This window comes from Geotrypetes seraphini, chromosome 4 (genome assembly GCF_902459505.1).
Source record: "Geotrypetes seraphini chromosome 4, aGeoSer1.1, whole genome shotgun sequence".
In the NCBI taxonomy this organism is placed as follows: Eukaryota; Metazoa; Chordata; class Amphibia; order Gymnophiona; family Dermophiidae; genus Geotrypetes; species Geotrypetes seraphini.
The window spans coordinates 298,522,789-298,541,612 of NC_047087.1; the positions used below are offsets into that span (position 1 = coordinate 298,522,789).

The 18,824-nt window shown below is 43.5% G+C and overlaps 1 protein-coding gene across 1 annotated transcript in view; it reads left to right on the forward strand.

Moving 5' to 3' along the window:
* The first annotated feature begins 3,786 nt into the window (after nt 1-3,786).
* The window catches only part of CFAP58 (cilia and flagella associated protein 58), a 326,613-nt gene continuing 311,575 nt past the window's right edge, over nt 3,787-18,824 (forward strand). Inside the window, exons 1-2 of the mRNA XM_033943377.1 lie at nt 3,787-4,079; nt 14,331-14,585. Coding sequence (XP_033799268.1) covers nt 4,071-4,079; nt 14,331-14,585 — 264 coding nt within the window. The 5' untranslated portion in view covers nt 3,787-4,070. The remainder of the gene's footprint in view (nt 4,080-14,330; nt 14,586-18,824) is intronic.

Genomic DNA, 18,824 nt, shown 5'->3' on the forward strand with positions numbered 1-18,824 from the left:
CTTGATTTGCATGCACTGCCTCCATTATATGCAAATTTCTTTCATGTATATTCATTGTGGATATCTTGAAAACCTGACTGGCAAGAGGGTACTCCAGGACTGAGTTGAGAAACACTGACCTAGGACAGCGGTGTGTGTCCCAAAGAGTAGCTGTGGTCAAGCAAAATAGCTTCTCACAATCACAGAAACTCGAAGAAACAGGAGGTACTTTTATCTATAGTGCTGATGTTGGGATGATTATGGCTGTTGGGGGCGCAAGAGACCTAAATGTTAATTTTTGGGGGGAGGAGGGAGAGTGCAAAACTAGACAGGACAGCCTGCTCCAAGTGATAGGACTGGTGTATAGCAATTGGAGCAGGTTGGCCAAGGCAAACCTGTAAGTTTTGCACCCCTCTCTCCCAAATTAACATTTACGTCTGTTGCCCAGCCAAATAGTCATAATCATCCCAACACCAACACTGTTAATATATTGCCCAAAACACTCTCCCCTCATTTATACTGAATATTGTAAATAACCTGTTTCTCTTTTTTCATATTTGAATGGTAAACTGACCAGAAGAATTAACTGAAAGGGCATTATAGCAACTATTAATATACAGACTGGAAAATCACTGGACTAAGGGCTCCTTTTATGAAGGTGTGCTAGGGTTTTTAGCGCATGCACAAAATTACTGCGTTTAGCCGAAAATCTACCGTCTCCTGTAGTTCCTAGCGCGTGTTAAGGCCTTGTGCACCTTTCTAAAAGGAGCCCTAAGTGTATATCCCTCGATGGAGATGGCGCCAACTTTGTTGGTTGGGCCAAGAACATTTCAACGGACCCTCATCATAAAGAGAGAAAAAAATGCTAAATGGACGAGACTCTGGGGAGAGTCAAAAAAGATGGGAAAGTAGAAATCAGACACTAGACCACTATGATAAAAAAATAAAATGACCAGATGACAAAAGTAGAAAAAAAGAACTTTCATTTATTGATAAGAACATTTCAATTTTTTTAATGTTAGAACTGATTTAACACATGGCTGAGGCCTGCAAGAGAAATCTTAGTGGTCTTTAATCTCCAGCTTTGGGCTGACTCGCCTTGGCGTCTCTGAAGATCTGTAAAAATGTGACCAAAGTCACTAGAAACAAACATAAAAGAAGTTTTAATAAATTTTGTTAAAGTAAACAGTTTGTAATATAAGGACTAAATCCCCTTTTTGGAGAAAAAATAAACTAGCTCAAACCAGTGGCGTGCCGGGGCGAGAACGACGCACCCTCCCAACGCCAGGCAGTGGCCATAAGTGCTGCCTGATTTCCGATTCGAATCGATTCAAATCGATGTGTATTTTTAAAACATCGTCATCTTCGATTCAGGGCCCAACCCTCCTCCCTGTGCCGCTAACCTAAAGCTGCCGCTCCGGCTCTTGGACAGTTTCGGTCTCTGAGGCAGGAGACTGCAGTGTTCTCCCTAGCGCTTTTTAATTGGGTGCAAATCCTGCTGCCCACCACTCAAACATTTTTTAAAACCCCTCTCACCAGCTTGGGGATTCCCCGGCCTGATTCGGCCCTTCCCCTTCCTGACTCGGCGATTTCAAACCCTCCCCATATCACTAGCCTGGACTAGTAGCAGCACTGCTCTCTCCTTATTGTAATTTGCCTGACTGCTGCTGTAGCTTTAGCGAGTCAATTCCCTCCAGCAGTCTTGGGGCCTCTGCTAGGCCGTCCCGCCTCCAGGAAGAAGGAAGTTGCATCATCGGAGGTGGGACGGCCTAGCAAAATCCCCGAGGCTGCAGAAGGGAATTGACTCGCTAAAGCTATGGAAGCTGTCAGGCAAATTACAATAAGGAGAGAGCGGTGCTGCTGCTAGTCCATGGCAAGTTCTCACAGTTCATTCTGGGGCCTCCAAAGAGAACTAAGCTTGTAAAGCCTGAGAGCGGCTGAAACTCACTAAACAGAAATGAGAAGAAAGATCAGCCAGGCAGCTTGCCCCCTCCCTGAGGTTCCTGCTCACTTACTGAAGACCACTTTGCATCCTGAGCTTATTCCAAATCACTGCGGAGAAGGGAGAGAGAGAGAGAGAGAGAGAGAGTACAGAAGATACTGTTTAGAAAAGAGAAAGCTGTGAAGAAAGAAAGGAGAGAAGATAGAATAAGGAGAAGAGGGAGTGTGGAAAGGAATGAGAAGGGAGAGAGAGAGAATAGCAGAAAGGGAGGAGAATAAAGATGAAAAGACAGAAGGGAGAATGGAGAGAAGAGGGTGAAGAAAGGGGAGATTGGAGAGTATAGGGAGGGAAAAGGCCTTCAGGGGGACAGGCAGGCCTTTAGGGGTGGGGTGCAGGCCTTCAGGGGGAGGTTTAGGCCTTCAGGGGGGGGACAGACCAGGGGAGGGGGGCCCTGGTGTAGAAGTACACGGAGGGAGGGAAGGGGGGTCAAAGATACGTGCATATGTCGGACTTTGGGGGGGGGGGGAAGAAATAATGAGTCTGAAAATAGAGAAGAGGAAGAGGGATGATGGACAATGGGGTTTAGGGAGGGAAGGAACAGAAAGGGAGAGAAGTTGGACACAAGGGATGGTGTAGAGGGGGGGATAGAGATACTGGATAGGAGGGTAGTTGGGAAAAGAAAGGGAGAGATGGTGGACCATGGGTTGGTGGGAAAGAGGGAGAGATGCTGGATGAAAGGGTAGTTAAGAAAAGGTGGATCTGTGGATGGAGATGAAAAAAAGGAAATATGCCAAACCTCTGGGGGAGGGAAGGGAAATGGAAGGGGAGGACAGAGATGGCAGATGAATGGTTAGCATGGAGAAAGAAGGAGACCCTGGCAAGCAAGTTATCAGAAGATAACCAGAGCCTGGGACCAACAAGATTTGACTAATGACCAGACAAAAAAAGGTAAAAAACTAATTTTATTTTCCATTTTGTGATTACAATATGTCAGATTTGAAACATGTATCCTGCCAGAGCTGGTGTTAGACCGCAAATGTGAGCTAGGATTTAACAAAGAGAGGAAAAGTCTTTTTTGTTTGTTTACACCACAGCGCCAGAGTGGTTAGGAGAAGGCAAAGGGGGTGAAGAGGCTATAAAATAAACCCACCAGAATGTTTGAAAAAAACACCAATTGGGCAAGAAAATCGAATCGAAAAAACAATTCAATAAGCTGAATCGAATCGAAATTTTTTTTCCTGAATCGCGCAGCACTAGTGGCCGTCAACTCTGCTGGCCTCTCCCCCCCCCCTGCTCCGGAATAGAAATTTGACGTCAGAAGGGGCGGGGCCGAAGTCAGCGCGCCGGCTGACCACGGAGCTGCGAGCTCCAGCACCTGTGGCAGACCTCCCCCCCCCTCTTACACCATCGGTTCAAACATATATCACTTTTGCAGACTACCTATGGATGTGAAACTAGCCATTCTCAAACATTTCGATCTATATTTCAGTCACCTTTTCTCCGAGCCGGTCACGATTTATAACTACTGGGATTCCTTTCCTTTAATACGTGCTGGCACAGCCCCCCTCCCTTCTTCTGGTCACACTGACTAGAGAAGTCGGTCTAACTTTGCCTTCCGGAGAATCCCTGCAGGCCCTGCGAGGCTCCCAGATCTCTTCTGGACAAGCCAACTGCAACTTTGTTTTCTTGCAGGTCAGGATCCCGGAACGCTGTGCACACTCTTCCTCAGACCCATACAAATAACCTAAATAAATCCTAAAAATATCTTATTTTGTTTGCAAATATCCTAAAGTCTAAAACACTTCCTACACCCTAAAATGCACGCGCTTCTCGCAACCCGAACTTTTCCCTTCTCTGCATTCCCGACGCTCCTTTCGTACTTCTGAGCCTCGGTGGCCACCATCCCGACATCCAATTCCCCCCCATCACACTCCTCCTTCCCCCCCCTACGGCTCCGGCGTCGTTGCTAGGAGACGGAGAGAACGCTTCTGTACACAGCAGTGGCTCTGCTGCATCTTGCTGTCAGCGGAGGAGGGAGAGCTGGGCAGGGGCGCTCAGCCTGACACACGCGCACTGGCCAAGGGTGCATGGGGGGGAGTCATTTTTCTACCTCGCTTGAAGTTTTCTAGCGCCACCGGCGGTTGCCAAAATGACAGAGGTACGCCTCCCCCACTCTCGGGCTAATCCAGTGGCATGGGTTGCATCCTTGGAGGGGGGGGGGGTATTCATGTATACTTACTTTCCCTTAACTCACAGCACAAAGTAAGCTCTTCCTGGTAGGGGGCAGCATCGGAGCCAGGTCTAATTATTTGTGCAGGCTGGTGGTGCTAAATTTTTAAAAAGATTTTTCAGCAGGCAATTTGCAGTTATTTGGCTAGAGAGGAATTCCATGTAATTGGAACTGCAAGGGTAGTGTTTCGGATTTTGGGCTAATTTGCTTTTGGGTGCTGTATTATAAGACATGCATGTATAATTAGGAGGCCTGGAAATGGATCTGAATGAATAAATGAATGTTTAATGGAATCGCCTGTGTTTGGTTCCAAAAAGCCAGTCTCAGCCAGATGTACAGTAATTAAAACATAATGTTGATCTTTCTATATGTAAGTCTGAATTGATAAGAGATAAAAAAATCTTGTATTTTATAAATCATATTTGACATATAATTTTTAGCAGAGTTGTCTTTTAATAAAACAAAATAATTTTGTATCAGGAATTATGTGTAATCATAGCCAAAATACTATTTAGGGTAATTTGTTTTTCAGTTTTGTTTAATAATTACATTCATAGCTGAGAATTTGGAAAGAGCTGAGATTTTAAAATGTTGAGGATTTTAGAGTTAAAACTAATTTTCTTATGTGTCTCAGTTGATCTTGTTATTGAATAATAGAAAGCTAATCTTGGCTGCTAAATATAGAGCTGATTGTCAATGACAATTCAAGGTCAATTGTCCCTTTTTGGCTACTGTCAAAAAGTCTGAACCATGAACTGAGGATGGTCCTTGGTTGGTTGCCACAAAGAATCTGTATAATATGTGGAAGAGGATAATTAATGTCCTGTTTCAAGTTTTAAGTTGATTAAAATTTTGATAAAACGCAAATCATGAATTCTAAGCATTTTACAATTTGTATTTAAAAAACCAAAAAAAGGGGGAAACATTAAACAGATAAGTACCAACTAAACAATGCTTGACAAACATAAAAACAATAGGAAAGTGGGGAGAACTACAATTTTAAAAGCAAAGGAAACATGAAAGGTAAACAACAGTAAGGAAGCTGGGGAATAAAGATTATTAAACAACCCTGGCAGTCACCAAGTCTATTCAGCGATCATATGCATCTTGGAAGAGGTAGCATTTTAGATTTCCCTTAAATCTATCTAAGTTTTGTTCTGCCCTGATATGAAATGGCAGGGAATTCCATACTGTAGGGGCCGTAATTGCGAACGAAGTGGCCCGACGCGTGCTAATGATTTTCAAGGATGGTGTATGAAGAAGATGTTGAGAGGAAGATCTTAGGTCTCTTAAAGGTTCATGTGGAATAAGAAGCTGGTAAATGAAGGCCAGTTCTTTAGTATTTTGGGACTTGAAGGAGAGAATAGGTATTTTGTATATAATTCGGTGTGGGATTGGTAGCCAGTGCGCCCTTTTTAGCAGGGGAGTGACATGGTCAAATTTTTTCCTGTTTGTGATAATTTTTATGCCAGTATTTTGTATTAGTTGTAGATGACGAATATCTTTTTGGCAAATACCCTTGTATAATGCATTACAGTAGTCAAGCTTGGATATAATGAGAGAGTGAATTAAAATGTTGAGAGATTGGGGGTCCAGAATGTTTGCAAGAGATCTAATCATCCTAAGTGTAATGAAACAGTTCTTTACTACTGCGCTGATTTGTGGACGGTAGGCCAATTTATTATCTATTATTACTCCCAGAATTTTAATAGCATTCACAAAAATAATTGGAGTATCATTTATGGTGATGGGAAATGTAAGCTGTTTATTATCTTTCCATGGAAACAGAAGACATTTGGTTTTTGATATAGTGACAGCATATTTTCATGAAGCCATTGACTAATTTTATGTAATTTAGAATTGATGAGACTAATGTCGTTGGGGCTGGAGGCATCGATAGGGTGGATGATCTGGATGTCATCTGCGTAAGCGTAAGCGATAAGACCAATAGATTGGCCAAGTGTCAATAAAGTGTCCAAATAGATGTTAAAGAGTAAAGAGGACAGTACAGATTCTTGAGGAATGCCAAAACTATTTTGGATAGCTGATGAAGTAGAGTTTTTGAAAGAAACAATGGAAGTGCGGTTTGTGAAATAAGAAGTAAACCACTCAAGGACTTGTTCAGAGATCCCCGCCTCTGCTAGCCTTATGAAGCAGGAGTTGGTGATCTACTGTATCAAATACCGCTGAAAGATCGAAAGAGATGAGAATAACGGATTTATGCTGATCCAGGAAATATTGTACGGATGTAGTTAAACCTATTAATGCTTGTTCTGTAGAATGATTTTTCCGAAAGCCAGTGTGATTGGGGTGGAGAGCTTGAGTTTTGTCGAAATAGTCTGAGATTTGGTTAAATATGATTTTTTCTGTTACTTTTGCAAGAAATGGAAGGGTTGAGATTGGTCTATAATTGGAGCAGTCTTGATTACTTTCTTTGTTATTTTTTTATCATGGGGTATATAATAGAATGTTTCCAAGCTGAAGGCAAAGTTGCTGTGATAAGACTTTTGTGTATTAGTTTAAGTATAAAAGGGCCAAAAATCAAAAAGTATTGTTTCAGAATGAATGGGGGAATTGTATCACAGCTTGATCCTTTAGAATTTAGTGATTGCATGATGCGCAGAATAGCATTTAAAGAAGGAAGAGAAAAACGTGAACATGTTGAGCACAGGTGATTTGGAGTAGAGAATGACACGGTGACAAAATTCATCACCGTTCCCGTCCCCGCGGATAACCGCGGGAAATAATCCCATGTCATTTTCTAGTGTCTATTTCAACCTCGGTCCTTCTACACCAGCACTCTTCAAAGCAAAGCTTGCGGGTCAGTGGTTGTGGCCATTCATACTCTGATTCTTATGGGAGCCAAGGATAATGAAGCCATTGTGACATCACTGATGTGATTGGCTCTTAGGCACTGGTGGAATGAGGCATTATGACATCACAATATCTGCTCTGGATACCAGAGACTGTCATTCTGTAGTGTCTATTTCAACCTCAGTCCTTCTACACCAGCATTCTTCAAAGCAAAGCTTGCGGGTCAGTGGTTGTGGCCATTCATACTCTGATTCTTATGGGAGCCAAGGATAATGAAGCCATTGTGACATCACTGATGTGATTGGCTCTTAGGCACTGGTGGAATGAGGCATTATGACATCACAATATCTGCTCTGGATACCAGAGACTGTCATTCTGTAGTGTCTGTTTCAACCTCAGTCCTTCTACACCAGCATTCTTCAAAGCAAAGCTTGCGGGTCAGTGGTTGTGCCCAATTATACTCTGATTCTTTCCTCTCTCCTTAAAGAATGACATGAAGATGGTTTCCCGCAGTTATCCGCGGGGACGGGAACGGTGATGAATTTTGTCACCGTGTCATTCTCTAATTTGGAGTACTGTCCTCTGAACAGTAGAGGTTTTGGGATTTGTTTTTAATGTCTTTCCTAATAGTGTGGATTTTCTCTTGAAAGAAATTTGCTAAGTTTTGAGCTGAGGGAGTCGAAACATTAGTGAAAATTTGTTTCTGTTTAAATTGTGTTAGTTTTTTAAGAATGGAAAATAAGGTCGCAGAATTTTTAGCTTTAGAGACACATTTCTTATAATATTTTCTTTTTTTCGTGTTTATGGATTGTTTATAGTATTTTGAGTGTTCCTTAAATTTGTTAAGGTTAGATAATGTAGGATTGCTTCACCATTTATGTTCCAGGGAGCGTAATTGGCGTTTAAGAAGTAGAGATGAGTTGAACCAGGGATTCTTTTGTTTTCTCGCAGAAATAGTATGGGTTGTAATGGGAGCTAGTTTGTCAAGTAGGGAACAACAGGTATTGTCCCAGATCTTTAATTGTTTGTCTGGACCTTCTGAATCAAAGGAATCACTCTCAAGTTGGAGCGAGAGTGGAGTTAGCTTTTCTTTTAAGTTATTTTAGTCTCTGGAAGAGACAATTAAAGGAGGAACTGAGTTAGAAGGAATAGAAAGAAGACAAGAGGTAGAGATAAAATAGTGGTCCGACCAAGGTACTTGTAGCACCTGTGGGCTTGAGAAACTGGGTTTATGAAGTATTGGGATAAAGATCATATCAAGTGTATGACCTTTTGAATGAGTAGTGTCAGAGATCAGTGGGAAAAATTTAAGGTCGTTTAGATGATTGAGAAAATCCTGACTCAAAGAAGAATTGGGATCTTCACAATGAAAATTAAAGTCTCCCAGTATTATAGGAAATTAGGATTGGGTTGCAAAATCAAATATTAAAGATTGCGCTTGGACAATGCTATTTTGGTCAATGGGAGGTAGGATGTAAAGTAGTAGTAAATCAATTGTTGGATTGACATTAATTTTACAATGAATAGTTTTGATGGTGGTTGTTGTAGGTGGAGTATCAGTACTCATTGTGAGGGAGGATTTAAAGATGATGGCTAGTCCACTATATTACAACTATGGTCAAAGCAGAAATAGTAAGGGGAGTGTTTATGAAGATGTGTTACATCCATAATGTGTGTTATTTACCCCTTAATGTACATTAAAGGGCAATAAGATGCATTATATTGCCATAATACACATTCATTTAAGTTACCTTGGGACATATAGTAATGAGATACAAAGATGCAAATGTGTGTTAAACACCTCATTAGTATGAAAATCAAATAATGCAACATTTTTTCTTGGCTTGGAGCACTGGGCTGCAAAGCCATAACTTGATGCTCCTGGGTTGCTTCCTAAAGGGGCCAGTTTGTGACAGAAGCCCACAGTGAATATGCATGAAAGAAATTTGCATATAATGGAGGCAGCATATGCTAATCAAGTTTATAAGCATATTCATTGTGGATATCCTGAAAACCTGACTGACAAGGGGATACTCCAAGACCGAGTTGAGAAACATTGACCTAGATGATCAGTAATAAAATAATCCCCTATACCATTGGTTCCCAAACCTATCCTGGGAGAATTCCAGCCAGTCAAGTTTTCAGGATTTCTGCAATGAGTTAGATTTGCATGTACTGCCTCCATTGTATGCAAATCTAACTCATGAATATTGATTTCCTGAGAACCTTGCTGGCTGCGGTTTCCCCAGGACAAGTTTGGGAGCCCTACCCCCAAAATAAGCCCTAGTTTAGATCGACACTCCCTGACTCCATCCCTGACACTAGTGCTGTCTGATTTGCCAATCATTTCTCTCTTCCTCTCCTTCACCCCAATTTTTGCTCTTTCCTTTCTCTCACCCCCCCCCCCTATGTGCAGCATCTTTCCTTGCCTCTCACCCATCCCCTTGTGCAGCAGCTCCGAGGTCTCCAAAAACAATGGCAACACTCTGAACGGGCTGCTTTGCATCATTCCCAGATGGGGCTGGGCCATCCCTCTGCAGTGTCTTTCTATCCCTCCCTCCCATCCCTTTGTGCAGCAGAACCCCACCAACCCTCCCACCATGAGCCTGACATACCTCCACTCCGAAGCCTCCAAAACAGCAGCGGTGGCAGCGCTCTGAATGGGCTGCTTCAGGGCCTTCCCTTTTCTGCGTCACTGACATCATTAGTGAAGGAGAGGAAGGGAGAGATGATTGTTGTACATGGGGAAAAAAAAAGACATTCCCCGAAAATAAGCCCTAGTGTGTTTTTTTGAGCACAAATTAATATAAGATCCTATCTTATTTTCGGGGAAACATGGTATATATACAGCATATATAAAATATATGTGTGTGCATAGACATCGCTGCTTTATAATTATTAAGCATAGACTGTCTTTTGGAACTCATCTGACCCTATCATTTATACTTAGTAGCTTTTTAATTCAATAAAGAGTAGATAAGCTGCCTACATTTATGCAGAAACCACAGGCACTTTTTTCCTGCTGAATTTGCTGCAGTGGCCATAGAAAAAGCACATGTATACTATTTTGCCTGCTTTTTTGGTTGGGCATTTCTCCGAGGAAAAACTACCATGCATAACTACGGGCCTGAAATTCAGCTGGTGGCAATCAGCATTTTGCAGACCACCATTGGCATTGTACTGGGCATGTCTGAGCTTTAGTATTGAATTTCTGAGTATACAGAACCAGTGGAAACAAAGCTACTTAAGTACAATATTTGGCACTTAACAGGCTAAGAAAAACTGCATAAAGTCAGGACTGTGTTTTATGCGGTCCTATTTATATGGTTATCTTAGCTAGTTAAATGCTGAAAATTGGCACTAAACTGGCTAAGTGCTGATTTGGCCCCTGGAACTCCCCAAAGTAGCCATTTTTTGCTTGTCAGTGGCATTATCCAGCTAAGTGCTCCTGAAAATGCCTGATTAGCCCCAGAAAGGCGGTTTAAATGACCAAGAACCTCTCCTGATCATTTAACTTGTTTTGAATATCAGACCCTACATGTGTAGTTTCCTTCCTCAACATGAGCATTGTCATACTGGGACAGAGTGAAGGTCCAACAAGCCCAACATCCTGTCTCTAACAGAGGCCAGGGCCGCCATCAGGGCAGTACCACCAGTCCTGCATTCAGGGGCCCGGAGCTGACAGGGGGCCCGGGCTCCCCCAGGGTCCTAGGCCACAGTCTAGGGGGAGGGGCGGTCCACCCCACGTGGACAGGAGAGAGCTGGACGGGGGACCCGCGGAGTTCAATACATCTCGAGCCGCGAGGCTCGTCTTCTGTTCCTGCCTGCCCTGCCGCTCACATATAGCCGATCGCAAGTGTTCCCCGATGTCAGCGCTGATGTCGGAGGGAGGGCTTAAGCAAAGCCTGCCCTCCGACGTCAGCGCTGACGTCGGAGAATACTTCCGGTCGGCTATTTGTGCGCGGCAGGGCAGGCTGGAACAGAAGACGAGCCTCGCGGCTCGAGATGTATTGAACTCCGCGGGTCCCCCATCCAGCTCTCTCCTGTCCACGTGGGGCGGACCTCCCCTCCCCCTAGACTGTGGCCTAGGACCCTGGGGGAGCCCGGGCCCCCTGTCAGCTCCGGGCAGGAAACAGAAGACAAGCCTCGCGGCTTGAGCTTCGTTTTGCTGAGAAAGTTGCAAAGATGGGCTGGGAGGCAAACGCGGAACACAAAAGGGGGAAGGAGTGCGTTTTGGACACAAGGCATGAACTTGGGAGAGAGGAAGGGAGGGAAAGAGATGCTGAGGTGGGGGAGGGAATGGGTTTTTGGACACAGAAGGCATGGACTTGGGAGAGAGGAAGGGAGGGAAAGAGATACTGAGGTGGGGGAGGGAATGAGTTTTTGGACACAGAAGGCATGGACTTGGGAGAGAGGAAGGGAGGGAAAGAGATGGTTGTGTACACGGGGAATAGAAGAAAGGAGAATTTTTGGTATAGGGAGGGAGTGAGGTACAGAAAGTGGCATACCAGGGTGGGGGGGGCGGTCCGCCCCGGGTTTACGTCCCAAGGGGGTGCACAGCTGGCCACCCTCCAGTGTTCTCCCTAGGCCGGCAAACTGCAGCTCTTTAGTCACTTGAGTGCCACCGCCGCCATCGGGAACAGGCCGGCGCCAAGTTCTCCCTGCTTTTCCCTGTGGGGCCGGCCAACTCTCGCCACTCGCGTCAATTCTGACGTCGGAGAGGACGTTCTGGGCCAGCCAATTGCTGCCTGGCTGGCCTAGAACGTCCTCTCCGACGTTAGAATTGACGTCGGGTGGTGAGAGTTGGTCGGCCCCGCGGGGAAGAGAAGCAGGGCGAACTCGGTGCTAGCCTGTTCCCGATGGCGGCAGTGGCAGCCTATTCCCCAGTGGCGGTGGCAGCATTTTCCCAATGGTGGTGGCATAGGGGAGGGCAGGGAGAAAGAAAGAAAGGGGGGACAGGAAGTCAGAAAGAAAGAAAGGGGGCAGGGTGAAACAAAGAAAAATGGGGCACGGAAAGAGAGAGAGAGAAAGACAGACATACAGAACGAAAGAGGGTGTGGAGAGAGAAAGAAGGGGGCAGGGTGAGAGAGAGAAAAACAGACATACAGAAAGAAAGGGGGTATGGAGAGAGAGAAAAAGAAAGAAGGGGCAGGGTGAAACAAAGAAAAAGTTTGGGAAGGGAATGAGGTCTGGAGGAGAGGAAGCATACAGGAGGCTGAAAGAAGGGAAGAAATATTGGATGCACAGTCAGAAGAATAAAGTGCAACCAGAGACTGATGAAATTACCAAAGGTAGGAAAAATGGTTTTATTTTCAATTTAGTGATCAAAATGTGTCTGCTTTGAGAATTTATATATGCTGTCTATATTTTGCACTATGGCCCCCTTTTACTAAACCGCAATAGCGTTTTTTAGCTCAGGGAGCCTATGAGCGTTGAGAGCAGCGTGGGGCATTCAACGCAGCTCCCTGCGCTAAAAACCGCTATCGCGTTTTAGTAAAAAGGGAGGGGGAATATTTGTCTATTTTTGTATAGTTGTTACTGAGGTGACATTGCATAAAGTCATCTACCTTGACCTCTTTGAAAACCCGCGGAATATAAATGATAATTAACATTTTCTCTGCGTACAGCGTGCTTTGTGTTTTTAAAATTTTATTGTTGGTAGATCATTTTGACTTGGCCACAAAGGTAAGGGGGAGGGAGGGAGGGGAACTGCAGAAAGACATCTAGTAATCCTTGAAGGCTTGACTGTGCAGGGAATTTAATCATGTTTTGTTATGTGACTGGCATTATTTAGACTTTAATTTCTATGAATGAATAGAATGAAAATTACTTGCTTGTTTTTATGTGCGTGTGCTGAAGGAAAGTGGAGAGAGAGTGGGCTGAGGACGCTGAAGAGAAATGGGGAAGAGAGAATGGGGAGAAGACGCTGATTTATAAATTGACAATTGTACAGAATATTGTTTCTTTTTTATATTCATCCATAGCTGCATGTTAATGATGTGCTCATATGCACTTATTTATCATCATAACATATACATCATCATTAACATGCAGCTGTGGATGTGTAAGGACAGGCTGAGGAGGATGGATGGGAAGGAAGGAAGGTGCACATATCAACATATCGTAAATTTTTAACATGCATGATGCAGCTATAGGCAAGCAGAGGAGGATGGGATCATACAGATGTGTATGTTCAGATATGCGCTCAGATGTGTAGTTTTTTCTGATATATTTATTAAGCTTACAGTATTTATAAAAACACATTTAATACTTGTTACAAAAAATATTGTGCAATTGTGATCTACTTCTGGCCTACAAAGGTCAAAAGAAATCCTTAACTGAGATTTTACATTCAAAAGTGAATTATAGCTACTAGCACTATTATTTATTAGTTATTTATTATGCAGATGTTTGTTAGTTTGTTATTAGTTCAGTATTAGACATATGTTAGTTTAGAATAGATAGGTATAGATTAGTTTAGTTTAGGTTAGGTTAGGGCCCTGCTGAAAGAGTCTACCTTGACATGGTTGCAGGCTTACAAATCTTTTGGTCAAAGAGTGCGGCGACAGAGAAAAGTATGTGTGTATTCGGCCCATGGAAGAAGGGGGGTCGGGGGGGAAGGGGTGCGTGGGGGGCCCAATAGGATTGCTCATTAAGGGGCCCAGAAATTTCTGATGGCGGCCCTGACAGAGGCCAATCCAAGTCATAAGTACTTGGCAAGATCCCCAAAGAGTAAAACAGATTTTATGTTGCTTATTCCAGGAATAAGCAATGGATTTTCTCAAATCCATATTAATAATGGCTATGGACTTTTCTTTTAGGAAGGTATCAGTCTTTTTTTAAAACCTGTTAAGCTAACTGCTTTTACCACATTCTCTGGCAATGAATTCCAGAGTTTAGTATTTTTGGAAAGAGTAAACAAGCAATTCACGTCTGCTTGTTTCACTTCACTCAATATTTTATTGCCTTCTATCATATCTTTTGTCCTGCAAACATCTCCTGAAATATCCAGATAGAATATACATGTTCGTGGCATGCTTGCAAACTTTATCTGTGTACTGTATATTCTTAGAAATATTTGTCTTATTGGGTAACTACAGATGAGATATAATGGATATCTTAAATATAGAAAGATCTCATCTGTATTGATGGTAAATATCCTGAAAAGCAGATTCACTTGAGAACTATTGGATTAGGAAGTTTTCTCTTTTGTATAAATGGAGAGATGATCACTGACATTAACAGAAGAGTGTCACTAAAACTGTGTCACAATATGTTTACCTTTTTCTTTCTTATTTAGCAAAGGTACTAAAATGTCAGTGTTATGGAAATTTCCTGCCATATACCACTTTTTGTTTTCTCTAGGAAAATGCCTTCGAGACACTGGAAAAGGACTTCCAGGAAGTTCTCTCAGAACTTATGGGAGATAAAAGCTTGGAGAAATTCCGGATAGAATACGAGAAACTTCACAAAGTCCTTAAGAAGTCCTATGAAAATGAAAAGCGGCTCATGGCAAAATGCAGGGAACTGAATGCAGAGATTGTGACTAATGCTTCCAAAGTATCCTCTGCCCTGAAGCTTTCTCAGGAAGACCAGACCACCATTGCATCACTGAAAAAGGTAAAGACTGAAACACCTGTTAGATACAGTTCTCTAATCATCAGATGGAAAAGAATTTGGTGTGATGGTGATTTATTAAAGTTCACTGTTATACTATGGCCTTTATTTTAGAAGCTCTATTCCTTGTTTTGGACATCTGAAACTAACATATAGATGTCTATATTGCATGGACGAACAAATCCCAATTTTATAAAGTCAGAATATGGATATCTACCAGCAGTAGGTTCATATGGCAAGAGTATCTAATCTAATGTAATCATGCCTTCTTAATTGTACTTTTCCAGTACAGGTTCAATGTGATTTACATGTAAGATGTGCCTCTCGTCGCAGTCAGCCGGTGCTGGTGCCTCTCCTTCCCAGCATCTTACGGCACACTTGGAATCCTTCCGCAGCACACAGTTTGCAATGCACTGGTTGAGATGTTTCAGATTGCAAAATGGATGTTCGTGCTGTCTGGATGTTAGAATAGGCTGTAAGTCAGCAGATCCTGTTCTGAAATACTTGAGAAATGGAAGTCTCTGTTAAACTAAACCTTAAGTTTATATACCGCATCCTCTCCATAAAGATCGAGCTCGGCATGGTTTACAGGAACTTTAATATAAGGAAGGATAAACATAATAAGAGTTAGTGATTATAAAGAGGATAGCGAGATTTACATTTTTGAGAATAGCCGAGTTTTCAGATGCTTTCGGAATAATTGGAAGGAGCCCAGATTCCGTAGCAGGGCAGGAAGGTTATTCCAAAGCTCAGTGATTATGAAGAAAAGAGATTTCCCTAATTTTCCAGCATAGATGATGCCTTTTAACGAGGGGAACGATAGTTTAAGTTTTTGGGTGGATCTGGTAGCGTCAGGTCTGGCAGAATTCCAAGATAGTGGAATTAGAGGAGGAAGAGTACCATGCAGGATCTTGAATGTTATGGAGGCACATTTAAAGCGAACCCTAGAAATGACTGTTGTACTGACTTGAATATTCTTAGTCTGAGTTGGATGTTGTTTCTAAAATTTGCCTCCCTTTATTAGAAAGCAGGGGTAGGGGGATGCCATGTTGGTGGGGGCATATGCACCCCTTCTCCTCTCCGCCCCAGCCTCTTGCCAGTCCTCCCCTCACCACGCCCCTTCCCTTGTTCACCACCGGGAGCAACAACTTTAACGCGCTCCCCTAGACTGCGTCGTCTCTCTGTGAGGAGCACATTGAAATTCTTGTTGCTTGCAGCAGTGAACGGCTAGAGGTACAGAGGAAGGGAAGGGGCGCCACTGCTCCGGACGCCTCTCACCCTCGCTACGCCACTGTCAGATGGTGCTATTGAAAGAGTAATCTCTGATATATAAAGTGCTGGATTCTTGAGATGCATAAGTTTAAGTCAGAGTGATGGAAGAGATGATTGCTTTGATGCTTTTGCTCTTCTTGTGGTGCTGAACAGACTCAGGAGAGTGACAGGAGACTGGAGTGCTGGAACTGAACTTCAGCCGGGCTTTGTTTTACATCTGTTAGTCAGTAGAATTAGTTTGTTTATAAGGATGTTAAAAGAAGTTCAGCTCAGGATTCCCCAAGGCGTTAGATTGGTCCTCTTCAGGCCTGATTCTATAAATGGCACCCAGAGCCACCTACATTGTAGGCGCAACTTGGCATGGTTAGCAATCAACCACTAGGACTGTTTATAGAATCACACCTAGTGGTAGACTTGCTCACTTGGACCGCTGATCTCCTCCCACAGCTTCCAGTATCGCCTCTATGCTGACAACTCCCAGATGTACCTCTCTGCGCCAAATATCTCTACTGAAACCCAGACCAGAGTCTCAGCCTGCCTGTCCGACATTGCCGCCTGGATGTCTCACCGCCATCTTAAATTGAATATGGCTAAAACAGAGTTGCTCAACTTCCCACCTAAACCCACCTCTCCGCATCCCATATTCTCCGTCATTGTGAACAACACGCTCATTCTTCCTGATTTGTCTGCTCGTAATCTCGGGATCATTTTTGACTCCTCTCTCTCCTTCACCACCCAGATACAACATATTGCTAAAACCTGCTGCTTATAATATTACCAAAATCTGACCCTTCCTCTCTGAGCACTTATCCACGCCCTGATCACCTCTTGCTTAGACTACTGCAACTCGCTACTCTCAGGCCTTTCGCTTAGCCATCTCGCTCCCCTCCAATTCATCCAGAATTCAGCTGTATTGGCTTCCCATCCATTTCCGAATACAATTCAAACTCCTCTTATCTACAAATGCAGTTACTCAGCTGCCCCTCACTATCTCTCTTCCCCTATGATTCCAGGACTTATGTTAACATGCATCATTGCCTTTGAGTCATATTCCTCTATAACGTGTCCTGCAAACTTTCTCGAGCTTTGTGCACACTAAAGGTAGTGGCCGTAGCTCAAGGCACCCGGAAGTGTGTGGGCATCACCATGATGATGTCACATGCATGAGTGATGTCATCACATTGACGTCCACGCATGCGCGAAGGCCCTTCAGACGGGCCCCTAGATGCCAGTGGGGGGTGCCAAGAGGGCCGGAGAGGAGAGGCGCTGGCACCGGCTGATCGCCTACAGGACGTGCCTCTCGCTGTGAGAAGCACGTCCTTTAGGCAGTCAGACAGCGCCTTTCCTCTTTCTCAGTGTACCGTGACACACCTGAAATCTCAGGACGCACACTAGTGTGTTGCGGCACACAATTTGCAAAACACTGCTCTATAATATTGTATCTCCTCTTCCCTCAGTCTATAAGCGATTTAATAAGCGATTTATCAAGCACTAATAAAACTTGGAAACTATCTGGCACCAAAGCAACAAATCTGTCCTACACTCTCTGGGCAGCTGTTTGCAACAATGTAACCTTCCTCTACAATGTTCCTGCATTGGCCTCTAACCTTGTACGTAAATTGCCTTGAACCTGTACTGGATAAGTACGATTCAGAAATTCTGATTAGATTAGACTTATCAATTTAGTTTGAGACAACCTATGCATATTTTATTTGTATTGTCTTATAAGAGATATTGGGTCAAATCTATGTATAGCTCCGAAAAATCAACGCAGAAAAATGAGCATTAAGCATCGTTCTATAAATAGCACCCCAAGTTGGGAGCTGTTCATAGATTAGCGTGTGGAACAGGGATCCATGCACAATGTTTAGGTGTGGACACCCCTCTTTAGTGACACCCCTGACCTGCCCATTGTCCTCCCAAAGTCACGCCCTCTTTTCAGTTGAATACAAAGAGATTCATGCACGCATCATTATAGAACATCACTTACCAATTAATGCCAATAATGAATTGTTAGCATCCAATTATTGGCGCTAATAGACTTGTTACTCAAACTGTACGTGCAAATTGGGCATGCATCTAAATTTCTGTACGCAATTTTGAGTATCATATAGAATCCATGGGATTTTGCTTTTTACATTTTAGAATATTCTACTAAAAAGATTTTGATGTGACGTGAGGTGAAGAGGTCATCCAACTATGCGAGCCATCATGGTTTGAAATTTAAGCGGCATGGGGCTTATATCATTGGTTTACTGTATTGGTTGTCATACATTCAGGCAGTATTTGCAAACCTCAACATGCAGCAGTTTGCTTGGGGATTACAATTTGATGGTTTAATTCAGTGTTTTTCAACCTTTTTACATCTATGGACCGGCAGAAATAAAAGAATTATGCTGTGGACCGGCATTGGTCTGTGGACCGGCGGTTGAAGAACACTGGGCTAAGTCGTGGGCCAGACCCCGCCCATCTCTACCCAATCTCCACTCCAGACCCTGCCCCCATAACAGTACTAATTGCATCTTGCACGTCCCATGCCTCATCTGACATTGCACCGTCAGAGAGAAGGCTTCCGGTTCAGGCGCAGGATGCCCGTAGGAGCCGCTGCCCGTGGCTTTGTGCACTGAATCAGTTAGGAAGAGGGAGCTGGCTCGAAGATAACGCCGCATTGATCGCACCGTGAACCGGCGGTTGAAGATCTCTGTTTTGGTCCTGATGCATATGCTGGCCCTATGGACCGGCAGGAAATTTCTGTGGACTGGCACTGGTCCATGGACCAGTGGTTGAAGAACACTGGTTTAATTAGTATTTCCAAAACTAAATTGCATTTTCATGGTTTTATGGAGAAGCTGAGCAATATTTAGAGAAAGCCTCATGAGCAAAGCTCCAGACGCAGCCAGAGCTGGTTGTAGAAGAAAGGAGGCTTGCCAGGGGTGGAACTTTGAGTGTAGTTATAAATCCACAAAAAAA